This window comes from Danio rerio, chromosome 13, assembly GCF_049306965.1.
Source record: "Danio rerio strain Tuebingen ecotype United States chromosome 13, GRCz12tu, whole genome shotgun sequence".
NCBI classification, from domain to species: Eukaryota; Metazoa; Chordata; class Actinopteri; order Cypriniformes; family Danionidae; genus Danio; species Danio rerio.
The window spans coordinates 33875001-33901152 of NC_133188.1; the positions used below are offsets into that span (position 1 = coordinate 33875001).

At 32.8% G+C, this 26152-nt stretch overlaps 1 protein-coding gene across 5 annotated transcripts in view; it reads left to right on the forward strand.

Annotated features, from left to right (window-relative positions):
* The window catches only part of zmiz1a (zinc finger, MIZ-type containing 1a), a 249761-nt gene that overhangs the window by 159727 nt on the left and 63882 nt on the right, over positions 1 to 26152 (forward strand). For 4 of the 5 annotated variants that reach the window (XM_005156853.6, XM_009307322.5, XM_005156854.6 and 1 more), the window contains exon 5: positions 17218 to 17337. In XM_005156853.6, the coding sequence (XP_005156910.1) occupies positions 17269 to 17337 (69 nt within the window). In that variant the 5' untranslated portion in view covers positions 17218 to 17268. 5 annotated transcript variants of the gene reach the window in all.

Sequence of the window (26152 nt, forward strand, 5' to 3'; positions counted from 1 at the left end):
TTCACTCTCTGTATGAAGCAGGTCGCACACCAGAAGCGCCGCTTGGCAACGCACCACGCAGCACCATACAGCATCATGGATTTTAGAATTCTAAACATAAGTTTCTATACACACACCGGTGCCGCCCAGCCACGATTCAGGACGCAGTTCAAATTTGCAAAAAATACCTCTGTATTCCTGCAACTGCAATATTTACACAAATATTTTTGTATTCAAATCTTTTGCAACGATATTTAACTTGTGAATCTGTTTTACATTTATTTACACCTTGTTGACCAATTTATGTATGTCATGGCCATTAAAAATACAATGATCCTTAACCAGATGGTTTTTCAAGTTACTTATAAAGAGAATGTTACTTGAGAATGTTGTTGTAATGTTTTAAGTTGACTTGTTACACAATAAGAAAAAAATCTAAATCGTGAATCGGTCAAACTTTATAAAATTGCCAAATTGCCCAGCCCTAACTACAGTAATAACGTTTCCAATGATTATTTGATGTATTTGTTGTGGAGTTAATTCAAGTCTTTCTGCGTGTTCTGCAACACACACAGCGCACACGTTTAACTTTGCACTTTTTTTTGCACAGCTAATGTGACTGCATACACATTAATATCCACTGCTGTATTTTCATCCGTTATGTAATGTACAAAATAACCCAATCCAATCAATATCCAATATCCAATATGCAAAATCCAATATGACTGTGGACAATACCTACACGCAGTTCTGTCAAATCAGCTTACAAAAGAAGATTTTCGTCATAGGTGCCCTTTAATAATATTGCTGTGTATAAAATATATAGAAAAAAACTTTTGATTTTATGCAGTTTATGTATAAAAGCACCCTTTAATATAAATAAATATTTAATGAAACTATAACAAAAAGTTTGTAAATTTGTTATTGATTAGATTTAATATTGTGTTATGGATTGATAAACAGGAGGCTTTTGGCGTTAAGATGTGCATTAGTTAAAATCATTGGCTATCGTTTAGAGTTGGTTGGTAGTTTTTCCATCGTTTTGCTTGACAGCTTAACACTTTCATTACCTGAAAAGTTTAAGAAGCATTGTTTTATAGAGGGAGAAGAATCACACCAAATACTGCTCCACCAGTAGGAGACTCGATCGTCTTTGCTGATTTACAACTCCTACCACCTGAACTCTAAGCGGTTTGGAAGCTCTTCCTGGTTTATTTACACAGGACCATCCAGGCCCGGCAGTTGGCGAACTCTGACAAATGAGCGAATCTCAGGATGAGCCAGAGGAGGCTGAGAGAAGACTGTCAGGAATGCTGGACATGCTTTTACTCAGCTTCACAAAGACACACACACACACACACACCAACAGCCATGCCTGAAAGTCTTGGCCAGTGTGTTGATAAGAGCGAAGGGTTAAACTGTGAATTATGCACATGGTGATTTGTTGCTGTCTGGAGCTGGACGGGCCAAGCGCCACACAGAGCTCTTATCTAAGATAGCTGGAGTTTTTCACAGCTCCGCTCTCGAACCTGCGCTGTGAATCAGAGCTGAAGTGAACAGACTGAGGAATGAGAGCAGAAGGAGTGTGAGTTCATCAAACACCCCAGAAACACAGTCTCTGTCAAACCCCCACCCCCCTCCAGCGTATTCATGGCATGATGGGATTGTCCTGGAGTATCTGGTGACACATACCTGCCATTGTAGAGACCCCTGGCACCGTACTGCTGTTCAATATTTATAGACGCCAAACGCTCTCTAATATCAAATAGTTTAACAGCTGCAGACGATTTCCAAACTGGCTGCCTGGTTTTTGGGAAGCAGACAAGCCACAGGGCTAATTGCAAGTGGAAAGGAGTTCATTTTCTTTTTATATCTGCTAATTAATTGATTTTAAAGACTGATGGTGTACTTGTGTGCAAATGCTAAGGCAATTTTTGCTCCTACATTTCTGAGGGAAATGTATATAGACACTGTATATAGACACATATGTATATATGAATTTTATATATATATATATATATATATATATATATATATATATATATATATATATATATATATATATATAATGCTGTTGTCAATGTTCCTTTCTAAATTACAGGGAGGGGTGGTCAAGCTAGTTTACATGGGGCGCTAGCCCACCCTAACCATCCCCTAGAACTGCCATTGCTTGTAAATAGGGATGCAATGATTAGAGATTTTGGTTGTACGAGTATAGTCTGAGGAATAATCTTGGTTTCAGGGTTATCACGATTATTTTGCATTCATTAATTTCAAAACACTACTAGTTTTGAAAATCACATGAAAATCACATATTTTAAAGTGCTATTTATTGCTGCTCAGTAACTAAACAAATCAGCACAAAATAATAATAAAAACAAACAATAGTCCATTTCTCTTTTAACTTAAAATAAGTGAAAAAAATAATAATTTTACACTGTATGACAGAACAATAAATAAATAAATAAATCTCAGTCTAATTACACATTAGCTAAGTATTTTTCTTTTAAAGAGAACAAAAGTGTCAAAGGTTTCTGAACCTGTTTGTGTAATATTACTTAACTGTTCTTAACTGTGCCTTTTTATTTCTTATTTTTTTCCCTCTTTGGAGTAAAATTTTTTTTATTCTATATAAAGTATTTAGCTGACCGTTCAGATCTTGGCATGTGACTCGTGGTGCCCTCGCAGCATTTTTTTAAATGGGCATGCCTGGAAAGCGCCAGCACGTTGTGCCGCTCGCTTCTCACGTGCCTTGTGCGCATTCATCCCAATCAGGGCGGATTTAACCAATAAGCAAGGCCGCTTAGGACCCCAGGGGACCCCCAATAAATATCTAGAAGTATAAATTCTACCTAGAAAACTATATATAACATAGTTTTCTACCATATTTTGTATGGTGAAAGTTACTAATACAATTTTAACGTAACTAAATTTTATTTGATATACAATCAAGTATAATATTAGTATAATAATGTATTATGTATTAATAACATTATTATAAAAAATAATGTCCATCATGGAGCGGTCCAGCAGTAAAATAGATGAAAAAAAAAAAAAAAAAAAAATATATATATATATATATATATATATATATATATATATATATATATATATATATATATATATATATATATATATATATATATATATATATATATATATCTGCCCCTTTTCCCAAAATGTATGTGCAAGCCGTATGCCTTCATTGGAAATATAGAACTTGCAAGCGCAAAATATGTGAAATGTGAACGGTCTCAGCTATAGTTAATTCAGTGTGTGTGGGTATAAGCTTTGATGTACAAGCTCAGAACTTTAAAGCGCATAGTTGGCATAATTTGGCTTAGTTGCAGCAGTTTTGTTCTGTGCAGAAACGCAGTGTTGAGAAAGCTTTGCAATTAATAAACCGTGACGAATTAAAGTACGGTTAATAATAGTGAACTCGGTTAATCATTACATTCCTACTAGTAAATGCAGATGTTTTCAACTTTTAGGAGCTTCAAACTTATATTATTATACTTATATTGTGTAGCATTTGAAAAATGTTGAAAATGTCAGCATTTTAAAAACTTCTATGCTTAAAAGAGCATAGCCTAAAAAAGCAAAAACAAAATTCCGAACTGACTCCAGACTAGTAGAAAAAGGTGACTCTGTGTTGGCATCATGCGGTGAGCTGATGAAAAATGGCTGTCAGCAGCTCCCTCGTGAGAAGATCTTCCCCTCAGGTGAGAAATTAAAGTGGATATTATCTGCACAGCGGCCCAGCAGCGGATCAGTATGAGGCCAGGATCCATTTTGCTCACCGCACACAGGAAACGCTGGCTTGACATTATTTTCAGGGCGGCCATACACTCGCCCTCTGTTAGTGATGTGCTTTTCATTCACCTACTCAAGGGCAAGGTCAAACCCACTGAGGTCGATCCGATTCTACAGACGTGTAAAGGAATTGTGAGGAAATACAGTGGCTGAAGAATCAGTGTTGAATGATATCAGGTGTGAGCATTCATTTGAATTATAATATGGGTGGCTGTTAAATCAGTGTCAGTTAACATTTTTTGTTGTAAAAAATAATATTGAAATACTGTAGATAATAAACTTTTTTGTATGTGTGTATTGGTTTGGTACTTGAAGTTATTTTGAGAAGCATTGACAAAAAATAAATATCAATTGTATATAAATATATATAAAACAATAATAAAATGATAAAAAATGATAAATGTAAATAGGAAAAAGTACTAAAAAATAAAATTAATAAAATAAAGACAAAAATTATATATTTTATTATATTTATTATTTTATTATTTAAATAAAATAAAAAGAAATTTACTAATGTATTTTTTACATTTAATCTATTCTTAATCATTTATTATTTATTTTTACATAATATATATATATATATATATATATATATATATATATATATATATATATATATATATATATATATATATATATATAAATAAAGATGTTTTTAATAATGTTTTTATACATTTTTGTATTTATTAAATTTTTTAATGAAATAAAAAGTAAAACATGAGCAATCAAAAATGTAAAACAATTAGGATTATTTTTTATAAACAATATTTTATTATTTGCATGAATTTAATTTTATATTAAATTTACATTTGCCAACATATATATATATATATATATATATATATATATATATATATTTTAAAAATAAATATATAGAAAGCCTTAACAAGGTAATTCGGTTAATTAGACAATTTAGGTAAATTAGGCAAGCTCTGCAGCCAATCGGGATGAAAAAAATCTTAAGGGGACTAATGATCAGCGGCGGATTTAACCAATAAGTGAGGTAAGCTGTCGCTTAGGGGCCCAGGAATATAATTTTTTATTATAAATGTCTAGAATAAATATCTAGAAGCATAACTTATACCTGTAAACTATATATAACATTGTTTTCTATCATATTTTGTATGATGCTAGTCAAACAATTAAAACTTTAATGTAATTAAATATTCTTTAATATTTATTGTTATATAATACTATTATAATGATGTAATGTAATAATGTAAAAAACATTGTCCACCGCCCCCAAACATGGAGCAGTCCAGCTGTCAAATTTATTTAAAAAATGCATTATCATTGTTAGTTGTAAACTCATTTTAAGAAAACTAATCATTTAAAATGTAGAGATGGCATTAAGAGAAAACGTATAAAAGAAGTTTGAGGGATATAAAAAACAATTAAATAAACACAAATTAATTAAAAATGAAAAGGGTGCATTTTAGGACTGTTGGGCCCTATGGCTGGAATTTCTTAAACTGTAAAATATTCAACCTTACATTTACAGTAAATTACTGGCTAATAATTTCATTACTTTCACTGTAAGGTACTGTGGGTAAATTCACAGTAAATTACAGGAAGGTAGTACAAAATACCAGTATTTCTAAATACCAAAAAGGGCCTGTACTAGCATAAAAGTTCATGTGTGTTCATTTCTATGTTGAATAAAATCAAGTTTGTAGGAATTCCTATAACTAACATGTAAAAGATATAGCCCTTTTTAATGGTAATTTGCTGTAAGAAAGAAAAAAAAAAAGAGTTAAGTCTTGTAAAGTGATAATAATGTGATTTACTATGCAAAATTACAGTAACATATTGTGACATTCTGGGAATATTTTACAGTGTAGGGCACGCAAATCACTAAATCTTCCCCTGCTAATGATATTAACCTTTCAAGGCTGCTTTTATTCCAGGATTTCTCCACAAGGAAAGAAATATATAATTTATATATTTCCTTAATCTATTGAACATCCTCACTTGGGAAATATTTAAAAAATTCTAAACCTTTCATAAAATTTACTTTAAGTAACATTTATTTCGATAAATGATACCTGAACACCAAATATTACATATTAGAATGATTTCTCAAAGATCATACAACACAGATCAAGACTGATGTAATAGCTGCTGAAACATTACATGTATATTTGAATAAATCAAGATCAAATTTGAAATGAAAAGACTGATTTTGAAGATTTCTAAACACTCAAACAAGTTTGTGAATGCTTTTGGTGGAAAATTTATATTATATAACATGGATATTTAAAAAATAATATCGAAATATTTTTGTAAATGTGATAAAAACACTATTTGAAAAAGTAGTAACATCACATGCCAAGCATAATACTGGAAGACCGTAATGGTCGGCCACTAATTAAAATTGTGAATGGGGTGCAGTTTGTGCCTGAAATCTGCCTTTCTGTCTGTTTGTCCTTATGCCCTCCTCTCTCCATCAGCTCACAGATGGGCCACAACAACCTTCTGTTCCAGCAGCAAGATCCCAACAAATAATGAGAAAGAGAAACAGGTAGAGAAAGGGGAACAGAAAGAAGAAATTAAAGCGAGGTGAGCAGAGAGAAGAGAGAGAGAGGTGAAGGGACAGAAAAGCAGACTGGAGTCTCACTGCCTTGTGACCAGAATGAAACAGAAAGCCTCAGGCAGATGTAAAGAAGAAAAGGAGGGAGGAGGGTGAAAGCGGAAAAGAGGGGGAGTCAGCCTGAGAGTAAGAGGAAGGTAAAACGACTGAAAGAAATAAATAGAGAGAGAGAGAGGAGGGGGGAGACTGAAGAGTGTTGATTGGCTTGTATGAAAACACATGACTGCAGTGGGGAGCCTCTTGCTCAGGGTGAGTGGCTCTGCTTCAGACCAAACCACATTAGATGAAATGAATCCATTCCCCAGCCTGTTAAAGGAGTGCGAGCCTCGCTTCCGGAGAGAGAGAGAGAGAGATAAAGGAGGGGCGGATTGAGTGGCAGGAGAGAATGGGGGAGAAGGAGAGGGAAAAGAAAGAAGGAGAGATGGGGGCAGGAGGAGGCCAGCACATACACATATGGTGCCTGAGACACTCTGCTCTGGAGATTACGGCACATTTTAGGTCAGGACAATAGAGAGCAGTGGAGAGCCTTTACGCTGCCGTTGTGGACTCACATAACAAACACTGCCTTGTGCTGGTCTGCAGGGGCCACTGTCCAGCTCACCGCTTCTACACTCACACACAAATGAGGAAAATGAATTGAGAGGGAGAACAGTATATGGTCATGTGCTTGGTTGTCTGTCATTTTTAACTTTGTTTTTGAGATTCAGCTATAGGTAAAGTTATATGTTGTCTGGTAAAATAGTTAAGGGCAAGTTTGAGTGTGTGTGTGCTTATACGCTGTGGCTTGGTAAACGATGATATGCTCATGGATTATGTTTTTAAATGAAATATTACATTCTCAGATAAATGGAACAAAAGCTTAATGTTTTCAAGTGGTACTTATATATGTAACAGTTCAGCGAAATCATTAGTCCAGCTGTGAAACTGTCATTCTTTTTCCAAAAATCCCCAAGTGCTGTATATAAGAGATAAGTTGAAAGAACACTTTTGTGTGTATCTCCCTGCGTTCACATGGGTTTTCTCCGGGTGCTCCGATTTCCCCCACTGTCCAAAGACATGCGGTACAGGTGAATTGGGTAGGCTAAATTGTCCGTAGTGTGTGTGTGAATGTGTGTGGATGTTTCCCAGAGATGGGTTGCGGCTGGAAGGGCATCCGCTGCGTAAAAACTTGCTGGATAAGTGGGCGGTTCATTCCGCCATAACATTTATTTAGATAAACAATTCTTTAGATAAATGTTTATCTAAAGGTAACATTTATTCAGATAAATGATTTAAGATCATACAACACTGGGCATCAAGACTGAAATAATAGCTGCTGAAAAGTTACCTTCAGTTGAAGTCAAAATTATTAATCCCCACTTTTTTTTTTCTTTCTTTTTTTTGTTTTATATTTCCTAAATGATGTTTAACAGAGCAAGGAAATTTACACAGTATGTCTGATAACATTTTTTTCTTCTGGAGAAAGTCTTATTTGTTTTAGTTTGGCTAGAATAAAAGCAGTTTAAATTTTTTTCAAAAAATTTTAAGGTCAAATTTATTTGCCCGTTTAAACTATATATTTTTGCGAAAGTCTACAAAACAAACCATTATTATACAATAACTTGCTTAATTATCCTAACCTGCCTAGTTAATCTAATTAACCTAGTTAAGCCTTTAGATGTCACTTAAAGTTGTATAGAAGTGTCTTGAAAAATATCTAGTCAAATATTATTTACTGTCACCATGGTAAAGATAAAATAAATCAGTTATTAGAAATGAGTTATTAAAACTATTATGTTTAGAAATGTGTTGAAGAAATCTTCTCTCCGTTTAACAGAAATTGGGGAAAAATAAACAAGGGGATAATAATTCAGGGGGGCTAATAACTCTGACTTCAACTGTATATATTCAAAAAAATCAAAATTCTGACTCTTTCTATTGTAGCTCAAATTCCAAAAAAGACTTTAAAAACATTAGAAAGGCTTCATTTTTGAAACAATAGTACAAGTATGTGAATGTTTTTGGTGGTACTACAGGTGAAAGATTGTGACAGTAGATGTGAGCAGAAGGCAGAATATGGTGTCAAACGCACTTTCAGTTGACTCTCTCCTCTCTGCTGTTCAGCTGTGGTGTTCAACAGGTGCAGAGATTCGTCCCTCTGTCTTCTCTGTGCAGGCGCTCTGACCTATAGCACGACCGCTCTCTGATCAGCCATGCTGAACCCAAGCAGGTTCTGCTAGGCTCATACGATACACCCACAGAACGCCTACAGTCATTCACTGACCCACGAGGCATACTGTGAAATCGGCAGTTTCAATCTGGTTGGCTGGTGCTGCGTAATGTCCAGAAGTGCACCTGGAAATGAAGATGAGTTTAATAAGATGTTTTGATTTGAAAACTGATCCCTGTATTAGTTTCCAGAATTAATGATCTTGATTCTATAAAATTGGCAGTATATAAGCTCTTTATACTACTTTTTTTCTTTAGGTTTATGTTCAGGGACGTTCTACTGATTTACTTTTTAAATGAATAGTTCACCTATGAAAATGAGCTTTTATTCACTCTCCCTCAGGCCATGTAGGTGACACTTTTATTTCTTCTGTAGTAAAGCAGAGGCTGTGGATTTAGGGTAATAATCTCCTACATGATGTTTTACTTTAGAATAACACGTTATATGATTACCATCCATAGGTATTAGTTTTGTATTGTATACATTATGTATTGTATACATAAATGTATACATTTATTTACACCTTAAATTAACAACAAATTTAAATGTTTGGGTAAACTATCACTTTAATACCAGGATATCAGAACATCATCTCATTTTTTTATTGTTTGATAATGTAAATTTCACAAAATATAGTGATTTTATCAAACTGATATTGGTTATTGTAACTATAAAATGAAATATAGTATGCTATATTCCTATATATACAGTTAAAGTCAGAATTATTAGCCTCCTGAATGTTTTCTGTTTAATGGAAAGAAGATTTTTTTCAACCCGTTTTTAAACATAATAGTTTTAATAACTCATTTATTACTAGTTTCTCTTATCTTTGCCATGATGACAGTACACACTACTTTACTAGATTTTTTTCAAGATACTAGTATTCGACTTTAGTGCAATTTAAAGGCCTAGCTAGGTTAATTAGGCAAATAGTTGTTTTAAAGTGGTTTGTTCTGTAGACAATCTGAAAATAAATTGCTTAAGAGGGCTAATAATATTGACCTTAATGTTTTAAAAAAACTGCTCTAGATTCTCTAGAAGGAAAAAAATTGTTATAGGAATTACTGTGGAAAATTTCTGATTTGCTTTGTTAAACATAGTATGGGAAACATTTGAAAAAAAATAAATCACAGGAGGACTAATCATTTTGACTGTATAGTCTTGGTAACATTTTTTTAAAAAGTGTCCTCAGAAAAATAAACAACAAATGATGCCAAACTTGTCATTTTTGAGTGTACTGTTCCTTTAATGGCATATTAAAACATGATCAAGTATATGATCAAATACAATGCAAAACTACATTTTATGGCACACATTAATTTGCCGAATGAGACGTTGACACCAGATGGTCTGCTTTGTGAAGGTCTCTTTGGTTGCATCTTAAAGCGAGCTGTAATTATGATCAGTCTTTTAAGCGTGGCCTTTTTCTTGAGTTGTGTTGTAGGCTGGTATCAGTCTCTCAATCCCTGTCCTTAACCCAAGAGAGAGACTGATGGTATTTATAGAGAGCTGCCTTTGAAAAAGGGAGTCAAGCGTGAGTGGAAATGCAAAACTCACTCATGCGGCGTGTGTCTGATTATGGAGAGATAATTCTCTTTCTCTCTCTCAGCCCTCTGTCTGACCCCACCTTTCTGAAGATTAAAGACTCTTTCTTCAATATTTTTATACTTCACTTTCTTGCTTTAGTTTTTGTTCTGACAGTATGAATTATGTCTAATCTCATTCATCTGATTTTATTTATTTTACTATGTGTTCTGTACCTGGTTAATGAACTTCTAAATACCTGAATATTAGATTCTTATCGCTTTTTGTATGGCGTGGTGGTAGGAATTCCATTATTGTTTTTAAAAAAGTATACTGGTTTATCAAAACAGACAATCAGTTTCAACTACAAAAAGTAGAAAACAAAATCCATGTTTTCCAGTACAAGATACAAAATTAATGCAATTATTGTTTTTGTTTTTTTGAAAACTATAATAAAAAAGTTTTTTATGCATATATATATATATATATATATATATATATATATATATATATATATATATATATATATAYATATATATATATATATATATATATATATATATATATATATATATATTATTTTAATTAATTAATTAATTAATTTATTTGTAACCCCACTTGTAGATATGTTCTCCTGTTTTGAGAAAAAATTCTTTAGAGATTTTTATCTTAAAAGAAAGTTTAATGTTGATTAAATTAGAGATACTCCTTCTGAAGTAAATGTATATTAAATGCTTAGATGTTTCTATAAAAACTAAAACAGGGCAAAAATACTTGATTTAATATAAAATATTAACTGTTGTTCTCACTATACTGCACAGTAATTTATAAAATTGTTATCCAACTGACACTGCTATAAATACTCAAATGCATACTTTTACTTGCATGTTCACTAAAACAATAAATAATATATAACATATAATAGAACACAAAATATAATTCCACATTTGTGTTTTTTTCCATAATAATAATAATAATAATGATTAATACTAATAACAAAAATAAAAAAACTAATAACAATATGATTAAAACTAAGAAAATGAATAAATGTAGTAGTAGTAGTAGTAGTAATAATAATAATAATTATTATTATTATTATTATTATTATAACAATAACAACAAAAATAAAAAACTAATAATAATATGATTATTACTAAGAAGATATATAAATGTAACAACAACAACAACAATAATAATAATAATAATAATAATAATAATAATAATAATATTAATAATAATAATAGTAATAATAATAATAATAATAATAATAATAATAATAATAATAATAATAAATTAATCAGATTTTATTCATTTTACTTAGTATTCTGTACCTGGCTGATGTACTTCTAAATATCTGCATATCAGCTTTTTATCTCTTTTTGTATGGTGTGGTGGTAGGAATTCCACAAAATATTGTTTTATAAAAATTATATTGGTTACTTAAAACAGACATTGCTTCGTATTTTTTATTATTATTATTATTTCTTATTCTTATTTCTATTATTTCTTCCAGTACAAGATATCTTTAAAAAATCTTGAAAAATATTATTAGTAGTAGTAGTAGCAGCATTTTTGTTTTATTATTATTATTATTATTTTAGTAGTAGTATATTTATATTAATAATAATACAATAATGATATTTTTGTTATTAATATTATTGGTATTACTCATGTTTATCTTTATTATTGTTATTATAATCAGTATTGTTGTTGTTATTGATAATAATAATAATAATAATAATAATATTAATTTTTAAATAATAATAATAATAATAATAATAATAATTGCATTATTATTTGTTTTATTATTGTTTTAGTAGTAGTATATTTATTATAATAATAATAATACAATAATATTTGTGTTGTTATTATTATTCATGTTTTACTATTATTATTATTGTTATTAATAGTAATGTCATTATTATTATTGTTATTATTATTGTTATTATTATTATTATTATTAGTAGTGGTAGTATTAATAGTCATTATTATTATTATTATTATTTTTATTATTATTATTATTATTATTATTCATGTCGTTATTATCAGTATTTTTATTATTAATATTATTATGGGATAATACAAAATATTACTCATGTTGTTGTTATTATTATTATTAATAATATTATTCATGTTATTATCAGTATTATTGCTATTATTATTATTATGATTATTATTCATGTTGGTATTATTATTTTTATTATTTTAAAATAACAATAGTAGTTGTTATATTAGTGGATATGTGATTTGAGGTAATCAGTACCAAGAGCAGTGAAATACTCCAAAATGCTACCCAGCAAAGTCAACTACCTAACTGTAAACTTTGTCTAGAGTGACTTCACAGCCAGCTTCTGCTTCTCTTTGAATAACGAGAACAAGAGTTTGTTTTCATTGAGGTAGTTGGTGTGTTATATAACTGCTGTTTTTTCAGCCTTCATTGCCTGAGGGCTGAAAGGGAGGGAGAGAGAGAAAGAAGGATGCAGGATCAAGCTGTGTGCAGATCTGGACTCTCTGACGTCACACATCAGGATGTTCAGCAGCCGCACCAATGTTTTCATGTCGTCATCATCAGCCTCTTCAAGCCCGCAGCTCACAGTTTGCGCACCAATCAAAAACATCTAGCAAGAGAAAAACCAGAAGGAGAGTGCGAGTCGTCTTTTCCTCCTCTAGTCTTTCTTTTCTGCTAGCTGGAGGTGAGAGTGACAGCGGGGTGAGGAGGGAAATGGTTAATCAATAGTCACAAGGTCAGAGCGGCGAGCCTCTGGTTTGAGCGTTCCCTGTTAGTGGCTTGGAGCTGAGGATTTGTAGCGCTTGTAAAGGCTTAAAGGAACACTCAGCAGTTATTTGTGGTGGTGCTGATGGTCGGGGTGGCAGGAGAATAGAGAGAGACTCCTGCTGGCCTTTGACTGGCACTGCAGATACACAGACCTACAGAGCTGAGTCCTGTCTGAGCGTTTAGCATCCGATTGACTGCGTTTGGCAAACACTTTTATCAGGAGTGATTTTGCATTGGGTTTGATGGGAACACTTTTTACAATCATGAAGCCTTGGGGAATTGTGACCACACACACTTGCTCTTTTTATGTTCATCAGAATGTGTCCTGATAAATTTTGTCAAAGAAAAAACAAAATTATATATATATAATATATATATTTTTTCTTTTCTTTTTTTTTTGTCGTGATAATTTTATTATTAATAACAATATTAATATGATGTATGTTAATAATAATAATAACAACAATAATAATAATAAAAAACAAAATTATGAATGTTGCTGTTGTTGTTTCTGTTGTTGTTATTATTATCATTACTATTATTAATGTTATTATTAATATTGTTATTATAATTAGTAGTAGTACTATTATTACTTATAACACTATTAATATTATTATTAAAAATAACAACAACATTTTTATTATATTATTATTGATGTTTTAATTGTTATTGTTATTATTATTGTTGTCATTATCATCATTGACATCGTTATTATTTGTCATGTTGTTGTTGTTATTATTATTATTATTATTAGTCATGTTGTTTATTATTATTCATGTTATTATTATTCATGTTATTATTATTATTATTATACATATTATTATTATTATTATTATTATTATTATTATTATTATTATTAGTCATGTTGTTATTATTATTCATATTATTATTATTATTATTATTATTATTAGTATTATTAATATTATTATTAGTCATGTTGTTGTTATTATTATTGTTCTTCTTCTTATTATTCATGTTTATGTTGTTTTTATTATTATTATTATTATTATAATGTAAAATGTTCAAATTAATACAATAAAAGTTTGTGTGTGTGTTTTTTACCAAAAAAATACAAATACTGAGACAAAATGTTTTGCGATATTCACAGCCAGTTATACCTTTACTGTAGACTCGAGCTGAAATGAGAGCATGCTGTGCTTTTCTACATCTCTGAGCTTTTTATTCCAGCACTCTTCTGTTCTGCAGGTATGGCCCATCTCGCCTCACCCGTGACTTACGTGCTTAAACATTTCATGCGGGCTTAAGAAAGCACTCCTAATACCTGTCTCTACATCACTTCCTGAAATGCACCGACTGCTTTAACATATATAGGGCACCGTCTAACCCTCCAGAGAGCCAGAGACGCTCCCTGTCCCGTCACGCACACAGCAGAGGCATTTAAAGAGAGCTTTATCAGACCTCTGCAGTGGGTGGCGGGGGAATTTCAATGTCTGCCTGCTTTTTTTCCCCCCTCGCATTTGTGCCCTGGAATTTGAAGAGTGAAGGCAATAAAGTGGTCAGATGAGAGATGAAGGCCTGACACTCCAGTTCTTTACCAATTAATCTTTCCGCATGTCGCTGTAGTGAGTTACAGTGCTGGCCACGAGGCTTCGTGTTTATTTGCCAGCGAACGCAACAGTAAATCAACCCACGGCGGCTAAATTGATAACCTTGAATGTAAGGCCTAATACCTTTAACAGCGTGTAATAGACTCACTGATGTTGTTCAGGCATTTGTGGAGGTCTGTAATTGGTCACGGTTCTTTCGTCCAGCACACACATGCACACACCATTTATCCACACTCAGGAAAATAAATTGTTGGTGTAACAATACAATTATAACTCAGATTTCCACGCTTTAGAATGATGTTATTTCAACTTAATTTGGGCAACTGGAATTCATTTTGAAACAAATGAGATCAAATGATTTCTGTTTAAGGTTTTTATTAATTCACTTGAACACAGTTTACATTTGTTGAGCCAATTAAAGTTAATTTACTTAATTTGGACAGCCAGAATGGTTTGCTAACTATTGCTGTGGAAATGTAACAACAAGTTTAATAATTGTTGTTATTTTTATGTGTTACATGGACTAGGCAATTAAAAAGAGATCTCAGAACTGGCATTGAGGCCGTTGCTGCTCATTGAGTGAAGCAAAAAAACATAAATGTTGTTAATTAAGCTGCCAAACACAAGCATGAGCATCTCTTCTTCTGCACAGTCATAACCTCACATCTCAAATCTTTCATTGAACGCTAGTAAAACTGCAAAAAAAACTCTTCTCATTAATCAAAACTCTCTTATTGTCAACATTTTTCACTGTTTAGGGGATAGTTTAACCAAAAGTGAAAATGTACTCGCCCTCGAAAGGTTTCAAATCTTTCTGAGATTTGTTTTTCTGTTGAACGCAAAAGAAAATAGTTTGAAGAATGTTGGAGGCCAATGACCACTGGCATTCGTACTAGGAAAGAAACACTATGGAGGTCAATTGCTAGTTTATTAGATTGTGTTCAATAGAATAAATAATTTGAAACTGTTTTGAAACAAGTGAAGGATGAAACAGATTTATTTTTTTAGTTTTAGGTGAACTAGAGGTGCATCCCAAATCACATATGCACTATTCTATGCTATTCTACACTGAAATTTTCATTTTATTCTGAATAGAATGTGCACTTTAAATACCCGTGTGCTGCACTTATTCAATTGTTAAAATGAATTATGGAATGATGGACACTTCACACCCTCAACAATCGCAGCTTTGCTCACATAGCAGAAGGGGAGGAGCTTTCAGGCACTGATGTTGGATTATGTTATTTATTTTGGATTGTGAAAGCTAAACTCTTCTACGAGAGTGATTTTTTTTTTACCGCCTCTCGATGATGAATGTGGGTATACTCGTAGCAGTTAATTTTTGGTAGTTTGGTCATTTATTTCACTGATTTGGCAACAGTCAAACGTCATCTGGGAAACATTTAAAATTTCCACTTAAAAAAACGCTAGTGTTCCATTTATGACGACTTTACATACATATACTATGCTGTGTGAAAGTGTATAGTATTTCATTTGGGATGCAGCTTATGCCTTTAATGCATTCTCGCACAAAGCATTCTGGGAACTACAAATCTACTAATGTTTTTAGTTATGCCAACACCATCTCATGGCAATTCGTAACTTTTTGAGTTAGTGGCTAATTCGTATGAATTAGTGTGATCCCATTCATACTATGTTGTACGATTTGCTTCTCCCTCAATGAGGGTTGGGTTTAGGGGCGGGGTTGGATGCCACACCTTTTTAAAATTGTACATTTTTATACGACTGAATTTGAATTCACATAATTTAGCCACTAAACTGACAAAACGTCAAATAGTTACGTTTTCTTGTGAGATCAGAGTGGTTATGCCAGCAAAAATTGTTTATACTCATCAATCCTTCAACACAAAATAATTTAGCTAATATAATATTTTACAAAACTAAGCAGATTAAATACAAATAAATGAATTTTTTAAAAAAGAATTTAGTTAATTCGGTTTATTTTTTTAAGTCAAAGTGAAATGAAAATTGGCAACGTTTACTGTTGAAGCATATATTTTTATTTGTAGATGAACAGTTAATTCATGTTACATAATCAATTGAGAAAAATGTCTGAAAAACGTCAGCCAATCGAATTAGTTCATAATCGTCTTCTGTTTAAGGTGGGGTATTTTCATAAAGCCATCTGATTGGCTGACATGCCCGTTGGCGCTTGAAAAGTTGAGAAATTCCCAACTTCTGCAGTGAGCAATGACACTGAAGCGGCACTGATGGATCCTCAATGCAGTTCGACAATGCCTGACATCACCCTTTCAAAGTGAATAGGAAGCGTTGATGCTGACACCCCATGTGAATGGGGCATTACTGTTAATTTGCTACCAGGGAATGATGTGCGAAAGCAAGTCCGGTTCCCCACTTAATATTCTATTTCAGTTGGAAGTGCATCAAACATACAGAAATAAGTCTTAGCAACTTCCGGTTCACCGGTTGATTTGAACAAGCAGTGATGTTTTTTGTGTTTATGTGTGTTTGTCTATGAGTTGTGCCGTTTATTTTGCTAGCAATTTCTGAAGATCCCTTTTGGCACTTTTGCTTTGAGAGGATTGTCAGAGTTACAGCATGAAAAGATGGATGGGACGACGACTCCTCACCCACTCCTGAAATGTCATCGGAGCACTCAGTGTCTTTCAGGGCCTCATTGAGCGTGCGAGGAGACCACAGATTTGCGCTCAAGTGCTCTCTCGTTTTTCTCTCAGCCTGACACACTCCTCTCTTTGTCTGTCCATTTTTTTCCCAGAGAGAAGAACTTTAATGGCTTCCAGGTAGAGAGAAAGAGGCAGCAGTCAAGATGAACTCGATTCCTTCAATGGACAGGCACATACAGCAGACCAATGACAGGCTGCTGTGCATCAAACAGGTGAGGAGAAAAGACACCGCGGTGACACAACCACAGTCTGTCTGTCCTTCTGTCTGGCTCTTCATTGTTCCGGGGGTCTCCCACTGTCTTTCTGATGGCAGTCTGCAGTTTTCTATTAGACTGGCTCATATCAGGTTGCAGAGTATGAAATCTGTCGTCCTACTCAGTTGTTTTTTCAAGCATCTCCGTTTCAGCTTTGCTCTGCTGTACACAAACACATGTAAACTGGATGTCTGTATGCAGGCATAGCTTAGCCTACTATAACTTGCACTGAATTGATGGAAAAAGTGTTTTTTAATAATTTTTATTTAATTTCTATTATTATCTTAAACATATATTCAAATGAAAACAATAATATAGTATGTTGTTTTAATAATATTAATAATTTGACATTCAACACGTAAAAAAATTATATTACATTACAAAAATTTTATATTACAGTTATTACTAGATATTCAGTTAAAGGCAATGTTATTAACCATCTTGTGAATTTGTTATTCTTTATCAAATATATTATTCTTTATAAAAAGTATCTTACTGTATTAAATTCTAATAACTAAATTAAAGTATTGTTAAATTATTATTATTATTATTATTATTATTATTAAATAAATTATTATTAAATTACAATTAACTTGACTGAAATATTGTCTTTTTGGTCTAAAATCATTACAATGGGTCTTAATTTTCCTTTGTTTATGTACAATCAATCCAACACGCATAAAAACACCAACAAATACATCTGAATAAAATCTTTTGTGCATACATTTACTTTTTAAAGAGTTTTATTATGTTGTTAATTAAAACATATGTATATAACTAGGGTCTGCTTGTTTTGACACATTCTTTAAAATATGTGGCTAATAAATAACTATATATTCATATTAGATAGGGCAAGTACATTTTTCCTTATGGGGCATCAAAAAATCTTTAGTGTATAGCCTTCTTTAGTGACTTGCCCAAAGTAGGGCCTGCGGGCCGAAGTTGGCCCATGGTAACCTTTTGATTGGTCCACTGTCCCATCTGAAAAGAGAGGGAAACAGATGGGGAGGTCAGAGATCATCGTTTTGAATTTAACATAACCTTTTGTTTCTTTGCTTTATCGATGAGACACAAAAAACTGAAATGAATTGATTCAAATAAATGTTGTAAGTGAAGCAGACTTTTAAAATGTAAATACTGTCACTTGACAGATAGAGGACAATGCACAAGTCATCTGTGAGCAAATCAATAGCAGCTTGACTAGTGTGTTCAGCATTGAACTCGATTGTGTTAGTTATAAATGTCATTATAAATGTGATTGTTTATGTTTTTACAGTAATAAATTCATTATTAAATGTTAAAAATGATACTGGGTTAGTTAATATTATTTAAAACAACTTTTTAAAGTTTTTTTTCTGAAGTATTATTGAATAAATTTGCAAATTGCCCTTGGCAAATTTATTGTAATATAGTTTGGTATAAATTTGGCCATTAATCAAATTAGTTGTATTATCCCTTTATAGGAAAAACTTTGGCCACCCCTGGTTTAGTCCTATATAAGTCTAAAATCTTTTATTCTTTATGGTCTTAAAAAGTCTTAAATTTGACTTTGTGAAACCAGCAAAAACCCTGTTATAATTATGTTTAATGTAGCCATGAAATGTTTACAGTGATAAATTTAATATTTTTTATTGTGAAGAAAGTCTTCAGTCTTTTAAAAACAAATTTTAAGGTCAGCGTTTTTAGCCCCTTTAAGAAATATTTTTATGTACTGTCACCATGGGAAAAAAACTAACAAAAAATTGTAAGAAAATTAAATTAGTGATTTAAACTATTATGTTGTAAAATGTGGGCAAAACTGTGGCTCAGTGGTTAGCACTGTCATCTCACAGCAAGAATTTCGCTGCTTCAGTTGACATTTCTCTTGGGAGTTTGCATGTTCTTCCCTTGTTGGTGTGGGTTTTCTCCGGGTGCTCCGATTTTCCCCACAGGCAAAAGACATGTGGTTTAAGTGAACTGAATAAACTAAATTTCCAGTAGTGTATGTGTGTATGAATGAATGGGTATGTGTGTTTCCCAGTATTGGGTTGCGGCTGGAAGGGCATCCGCTGTGTAAAACCTATGCTGGATAAGTTGGTGGATCATACCACAATGGCGACCCCTGTTAAGTAAAGAGATTAAGCCAAAGGAAAATGAACGGATGAATGTTTAGAAATGGGACTGTTTATTAAATCTTCTGTATATTAAACAGCACTTGCAAAATATTTGAAAATGTCACAGAATGGATTGATAATTTTGACTTGAGCTTTAAATTAGGAATTGTGAGATATAGGAACTATGAGATGTATGAAATTGTGAAATATAAACTTGAAATTGCAAGAAATAATCTAATATCTGTGAGTGATAAACCAGAACTGCAAGACATCAATTCAGAATTGTGAGATATAAATTCCTGATTATGAAAAATCATTATTTCTTTTAAAATCTCTAAACCCATCATTAGGTCAGAGTGATTTAAGACCATCTCAAATCATCAGAAGACTTCAAATGCCCTCATGTTTCTCTTTATTATTTAGGACATTTAAGAGGGGGAAAAAAACAGCACTCGCAACTACAGACAAACTTTTACACGCATACACAGACTGAAGTAGGCATGACCTAAGGCTATGTCTTGCGATTCTAGACTTTGATAATTGCTGTGTGCTGAGTAGGTGTGACATTTTACATCTCTTGACAGATTTATGGAAATATTTGACATGCCAGCTTGCATCTTCTAGACATTTCAGGATTTTTCATGTCCGCACAGATCTCCGCTAGGCTTTGTTGTCTCTGCATCAATTAGGCGAGTCTTAGCGCTAATAAGATCATGTCTACAGCATGTAAAAATCCATTGAATTTCTGAGCCTATTAAATTGGTTACAAATGACACTTGTTATCTCTGTTTTGCATAGCAGATTGAGGCTGATTAAAACTAAGGACAAAACGCAATCGATTGCGGCTCATTAATCATATTGATATGGCACATTTAGAGTTGTCGCTGTAACCGGCAGGACTGTTGTTTATTTGAGCTCAGAGACTGAATTTATATTTCACATATTTACATCTTTTTGCACCAACATCAGTAATATTTTTTTGTATGATAACTGTATGCATTCTGCTGTTCTCTCATACGTTTGGCTGGCCTTTTTGTGGGACATTGTGAAGATGTGGTATTCTAGAAATGACCAATTTTTGGATGAAAAGGTCTCTTTTTGGTCTTCTGGTCATCTGTACAAAAAGTCACCAGTCACTTTAGATAGGCTCTCTATCTTGCTTAATCGGTGAAAAGTGGAAAATAGTTGCAATAATGCAAGAGTAACACCAATAATTGTGAGGTTAAACAATGCAATCAAAGTCCAAGGCACTCGAAGTGAAAAAAATGTACTTTTTTAACAAACAAAAATGTTTTTTTAGCAAATTGTGAGGTTAATGCATTTGTTGACGCATTTCTCATTTCTGCTTTTTATAAGATGCTTTCGATTGTATGTAACACGTGAGATGCTTAAAAATGCTGTTTTACTCCTCCTAGGATAATTTCAGATATGACTAAGCAAATACTTTGAAAATTAGAAAATGTTAAAATGTAAATAAGTGGACATGGCTACCTCACATGCAGTACCTACAGCACTCGTAGTTAGATCAGGTCATCATACTGAGGTGTAATGATGTAACACATTACACTAGGAAAAACTGGAGAAACTCTTATTTGTTTTATTTCGGCTAGAATAAAAACAGGTTTTTTTTTTTTTTTAAACCATTTTAGGTCAAAATTATTAGCCCCTTTAAGCTGTATTTTTTTGATAGTCTACAGAACAAACCATCGTTATGCAATAACTTGCCTAATTACCCTATCCTTCCTAGCTAACCTAATTAACCTAGTTATGCCTTTAAATGTCACCTTAATCTGTATAGAAGTGTCTTGAAAATGATCTAGTAAAATATTATTTACTGTCATCATGGCAAAGATAAAATAAATCAGTTATTAGAAATGAGTCATTAAAACTATTATGTTTTGAAATGTGTTGGAAAAAAATCTTCTCTCCGTTAAACAGAAATTGGGAAAAAATAAATAAACGGGGGCTAATAATTCAGGGGGGCTAATAATTCTGACTTCAGCTGTACATTACATGAAGTTATGTAATAAAATTCTGGTCATGTTTGATATATTGATCTGAATATAGGAAAAAAGTATTGACTTGTTGACTGTGATGCTAATTATACAAAGCTTAATTTAGTATCTGCTCTGTTAATCCTTTTATTTTTTTTTTTAAACAATATCTCTGCCAAGCAGCCTCCTTCTGAGTCCTAGTGCCTGCTTCATGAGAAATTCAGGGGGTTATTGCTGGAATGCACTAAAAAATGTACAAAATAAATGTAGTTCTATCTAGGAACAAAGCATCAATTGGGTCATAGAATCACAAGTCTAATTTCAATTAATTGTGTGAAGCTAACAATTATCAGAAATAATAATCTGAAACCTGTGAATTAACTTGTAAATTAACACTTCTCAAAAACACAAAAACAGAAAAGATATTGACATCAGCTCAGCCAAAAGGAGTTTGAAAATATCTGCAATGATCCAATTTAACGAGCTCCAGAAATTAAAAGTTCTTCACTATATTTATTATATCACTTTTTGTCGATTTACTTTATGAAAACTGCCTGTTGAATTAACTATATTGTGAGATATTGTGTTACTGTTAAAAAACTAGATTATTTATGGCCTGAAACACAATTTCCTTTTTGTCCACTATACAGTTGAAATCAGAATTAGTAGCCCCCCTGAATTATTAGCCCCTCTGTTTATTTTTGTTCCCAATTCCTGTTTAACGGAAAGAAGATTCCTTCAGCACATTTCTAAACATAAAAGCTTTAATAACTCATTTCTAATAACCGATTTATTTTATTTTTGTCTTAATGACAGTAAATAATATTTGACTAGATATTTTTCAAGACACTTCTATACAGCTTAAAATGACATTTAAAGGCTTAACTAGGTTAATTAGGTTAACTAGGCAGGATAGGGTAGTTAGGCAAGTTTTTGTATAACGATGGTTTGTTCTGTAGACTATCGAAAAAAAATCTAGCTTGAAGGGGCTAATAATTTTGACCTTAAAATGGTTTTAAAAAACTAAAAACTTTATTCTTAATTTTATTCTAGCCAAAATAAAGCGAATAAGACTTTCTCTGAAAGAAAAAAAATATTATCAGACATACTGTGAAAATGTCCTTGCTTTGTTAAACATCATTTGGGAAATATAAAAAAAAAAGAAAAGAAAAATAATCTTTAATAATTCTGATTTCAACTGCATATGCTTATTAATATTTTTATAGCTACAGTCACCAGCTGTCCTTACTACTGTACCTTTAAGCCTTCTGTATGTAAATGTCTTCTATATGTAAATGATAATATCTTGACAATTTCCAAATGTTCTCATTTTTGTGAGGTGTATGTCAAAACCCTGATCCTCTTTCAATCTAATAGGGGTGTTTCCTTTCCTCTCTGTCGCATTTTGTCTTTTCATCAATCTGTCATGCTGTCAATCAATCATCCTCCTGCCTGTCAGACAATCCATTCTTCCCTCAACGTTCCTCAGTTGGTTATAATGACAGTGGTGTAAAACATTATGTCCAATCTCATGACTAACACCCACATGAAGCCATCAGCATGTTGTGATTGTGATGTCGATCAAACGGACCATTTTCTCTCTTGACTTGGTTGACTTTTCTTCTTTTTTTACCTTACATCGTCATACAACCACTCTTTCGAACTGCCATCTGACTTTCATTTACAGAGCCTTCCTACAGAATTCCTCTGTTTTCTCATGGAGGGTTTCCTCACCAGCAGTTAAAGCCGCACACTGAGCAGTCGGCAGCCAATATCTGTCAATCACACAAAATGAGATCCTGTACTGTCTGAGAGGAGAGCAGACTGACATCACAATCAACTCCAGTCAAACTGATGCATTGAACCCAATCGCCCAGATCAATGATGCTTGCATTTAAAACAATACCACTTCTTAAAAATAATTTCAAATAGCATTGGCTTGATTTTCATTGCCGTGTTTGTGGAGCTCAAGTTTAGTCCGTTAACGAACAGAAAGTGAAACTCTTATCATTCACAGTGTTTGGCTTTGAATGCATGGTGAACGTTTGGATGATCAGAACAATTCTCTTGGCTCATTCTCCATCAAGAACATGAGGAGGAATTTAATGATTAGAAATAATAAGTGAAACACGGCACAGCGACTCGGTTTAATTAGACAGTCTTTCTTTTCTTCTTAAGCAAGAAGAAATTATCATTCATATGGAACATGAATACAAATTTGCAGAAGAGTATTCTGATGCTGGAGGAGGCGGTTATTCATGGTCCATGTCCCGTGTAGGACTGATGAAATGAGCTCGTGCTCAGGGATTTCCTCTGACAGATTAGCTGATGAGAGAAATTGCCCTTAGGAATTCAAGATCCTGACCTTTTCTAAAACCTTTTGTCTGGGCTAAGGGTTGAGTGCAGTTTAATAATTTGAAAATGTCTTTACTTAACACCTCTTAATATAAGTTTAATTGACATAATTACTAAATAAAATGCTAAACATTTACTAATTTTCTGTATTTATCATTATCCTTGCAGTATCGGAAATAGTACAGATATTGTAAGGTATCGTATCGAAATTTTAGTATTGTGATAAGACTAATACACAATTATGTTCCTCTCATTATTATTATTATTATTATTATTATTATTATTATTATTAAACTAAGTATTAATCATACATTATATAAACAAATTATTATAAAAACTAATTATCATTATTGTGATTATTATTAATTTTCTGAGTATTAATCGTATCTTAGTATTTATCATCGTTATTATTATTATTATTATTATTATTATTATTATTATTATTAAATCTTTGTATTAATCATATGATGATGATGATGATGATTATTATTATTATTATTATTAATATTATTTATTTTATTATTATTATTATTATTATTATTATTATTATTATTAATTTTCCTTGTATTAACCATATTATTATTATTGTTATTAATAATCTTTTTACTGTTAATCATATATTATATAAACAAATTATTATAAAAAATACAAATAATAATAATAATTATTGATATTTTTATTGTTGTTGTTGTTATTATTAATCTTAGTGTTTTAATCATATTATCCTTATTATTATTTTGTATTATTATTTTTATTAATCTTGGTATTAATCATATTATTGTTATTATTAATCATATTATTATTATTATTATTATTATTATTATTATCATCATCTCTGTGTACAATATAAACACAAATTGTATAAAAACATCAATTATGTTTTTTTTATTACATTTAAGTATAAATTTGCAAGAAATAACTTGGAAATGATTCATTTAAAACACTGTAATATTTCCTGGATTTCCTTATTCGTGTAAAGTTTAACATATTAGGTAAATATTTTAATACTTAACACGATATTACTTCACATTTACATACTTTTGCAGCTTAGTTCCTATAACTTGACATGGTAGATATCATGAAAACAGCAGGTAACCCTCATTTTCCAGCACACAATCTCTTTGGCACAGGGATATTGCAATTCTAGACAATTGGATGTCCAGTTGTCAGGTCCTGGTTAAGCAACAAGACGTCATGCCTCTAGAGTGACTGATCACAACACACAGATCTGCCCTGAGGTGGAGAGGTCCTGTTTGGACACCGTGCGCTTAGCAGGGAAAAGGTGGAGTGCTGAGATTTTGGCCGCTGTTGCGTTAACACCTGTGTTGCGATCCTGCCAAAAATCCTTCATTGCTGACACACGGCTCCGAGCGCTCACAATCACAACAGCTTTTCATCCCCTCCTGATAATCGTACGGTCAGACCCAGACATCAGAATGTCCGTTTAAACAAAGCCTAGCCCTCAAAATGGAGGTTTTTTTTTTTTTTTGCAACGTAAGGGGGAACGTTCACTACCCGAATATCCCTTATGCTGTGCAGGATTTACTCAGCAGGGTTCTGCGGCAGTAGACATTGGCTCTTTGTCAGATGAGCTCTTTGTCAACACACACACACCAAAGCCGCTCATTCAAATGGCGACCTCTGCCGCCCTCGGAAGACAATGCGGCTTCCTCGCTGTGAGCTGAGGAAAAGGAGGTGTCCGTTCGACTATAATGCTCTTCAAAGTGCACAGTCTCCTCCTCAGAGCATTAAACGTGCAGCAGCTCTGAAGAGGGTGTACAGATTGCTCGTTTGTTTAAATTTCTTGTCATGTCTTGTGCGCCACCAGTCGCTGGAGAGTTCGGGTGGGGGGAAGGCAGTCCTGAGGGGAGGATAAACAACCTCGCCGCTCAATAAATAACAAAAAAAAAAATGGGGGAAGGAGAATAAGCTTCTCCTCATTGAGTTCTGTTACAAAGCCCCCCCTCCACTTGTGCTCGCCTTATTGGCCAGCCTGCTTGACTATTGCTTTCAGAAGTGCAGATCTATTACATCTTAGTGGACAAAAGATGATGAAGAGTCTGGATTAGGACGTGCTGTGGTGTGCGAGGAGGCCTTGAAGCACACTGAGCTCTTTGTCAGGAGGGTGGATCTGTCCCAGAATGCACAGCTGCGTTCGGACCAGGAGGCCTTGGGTTACCGGCTGGGTTTTTCGCAGGGTTGTGCAGATGCACCGAGTCAAAGGGCAGGAGCACTTGGTCGAGTGAAAACGATATCCACTTTAAGCTCAACGTATACCAGCTCTCGTCGAGTACAGGTTGTTAATATGTCATGATGTGTAGAAGTGGAATA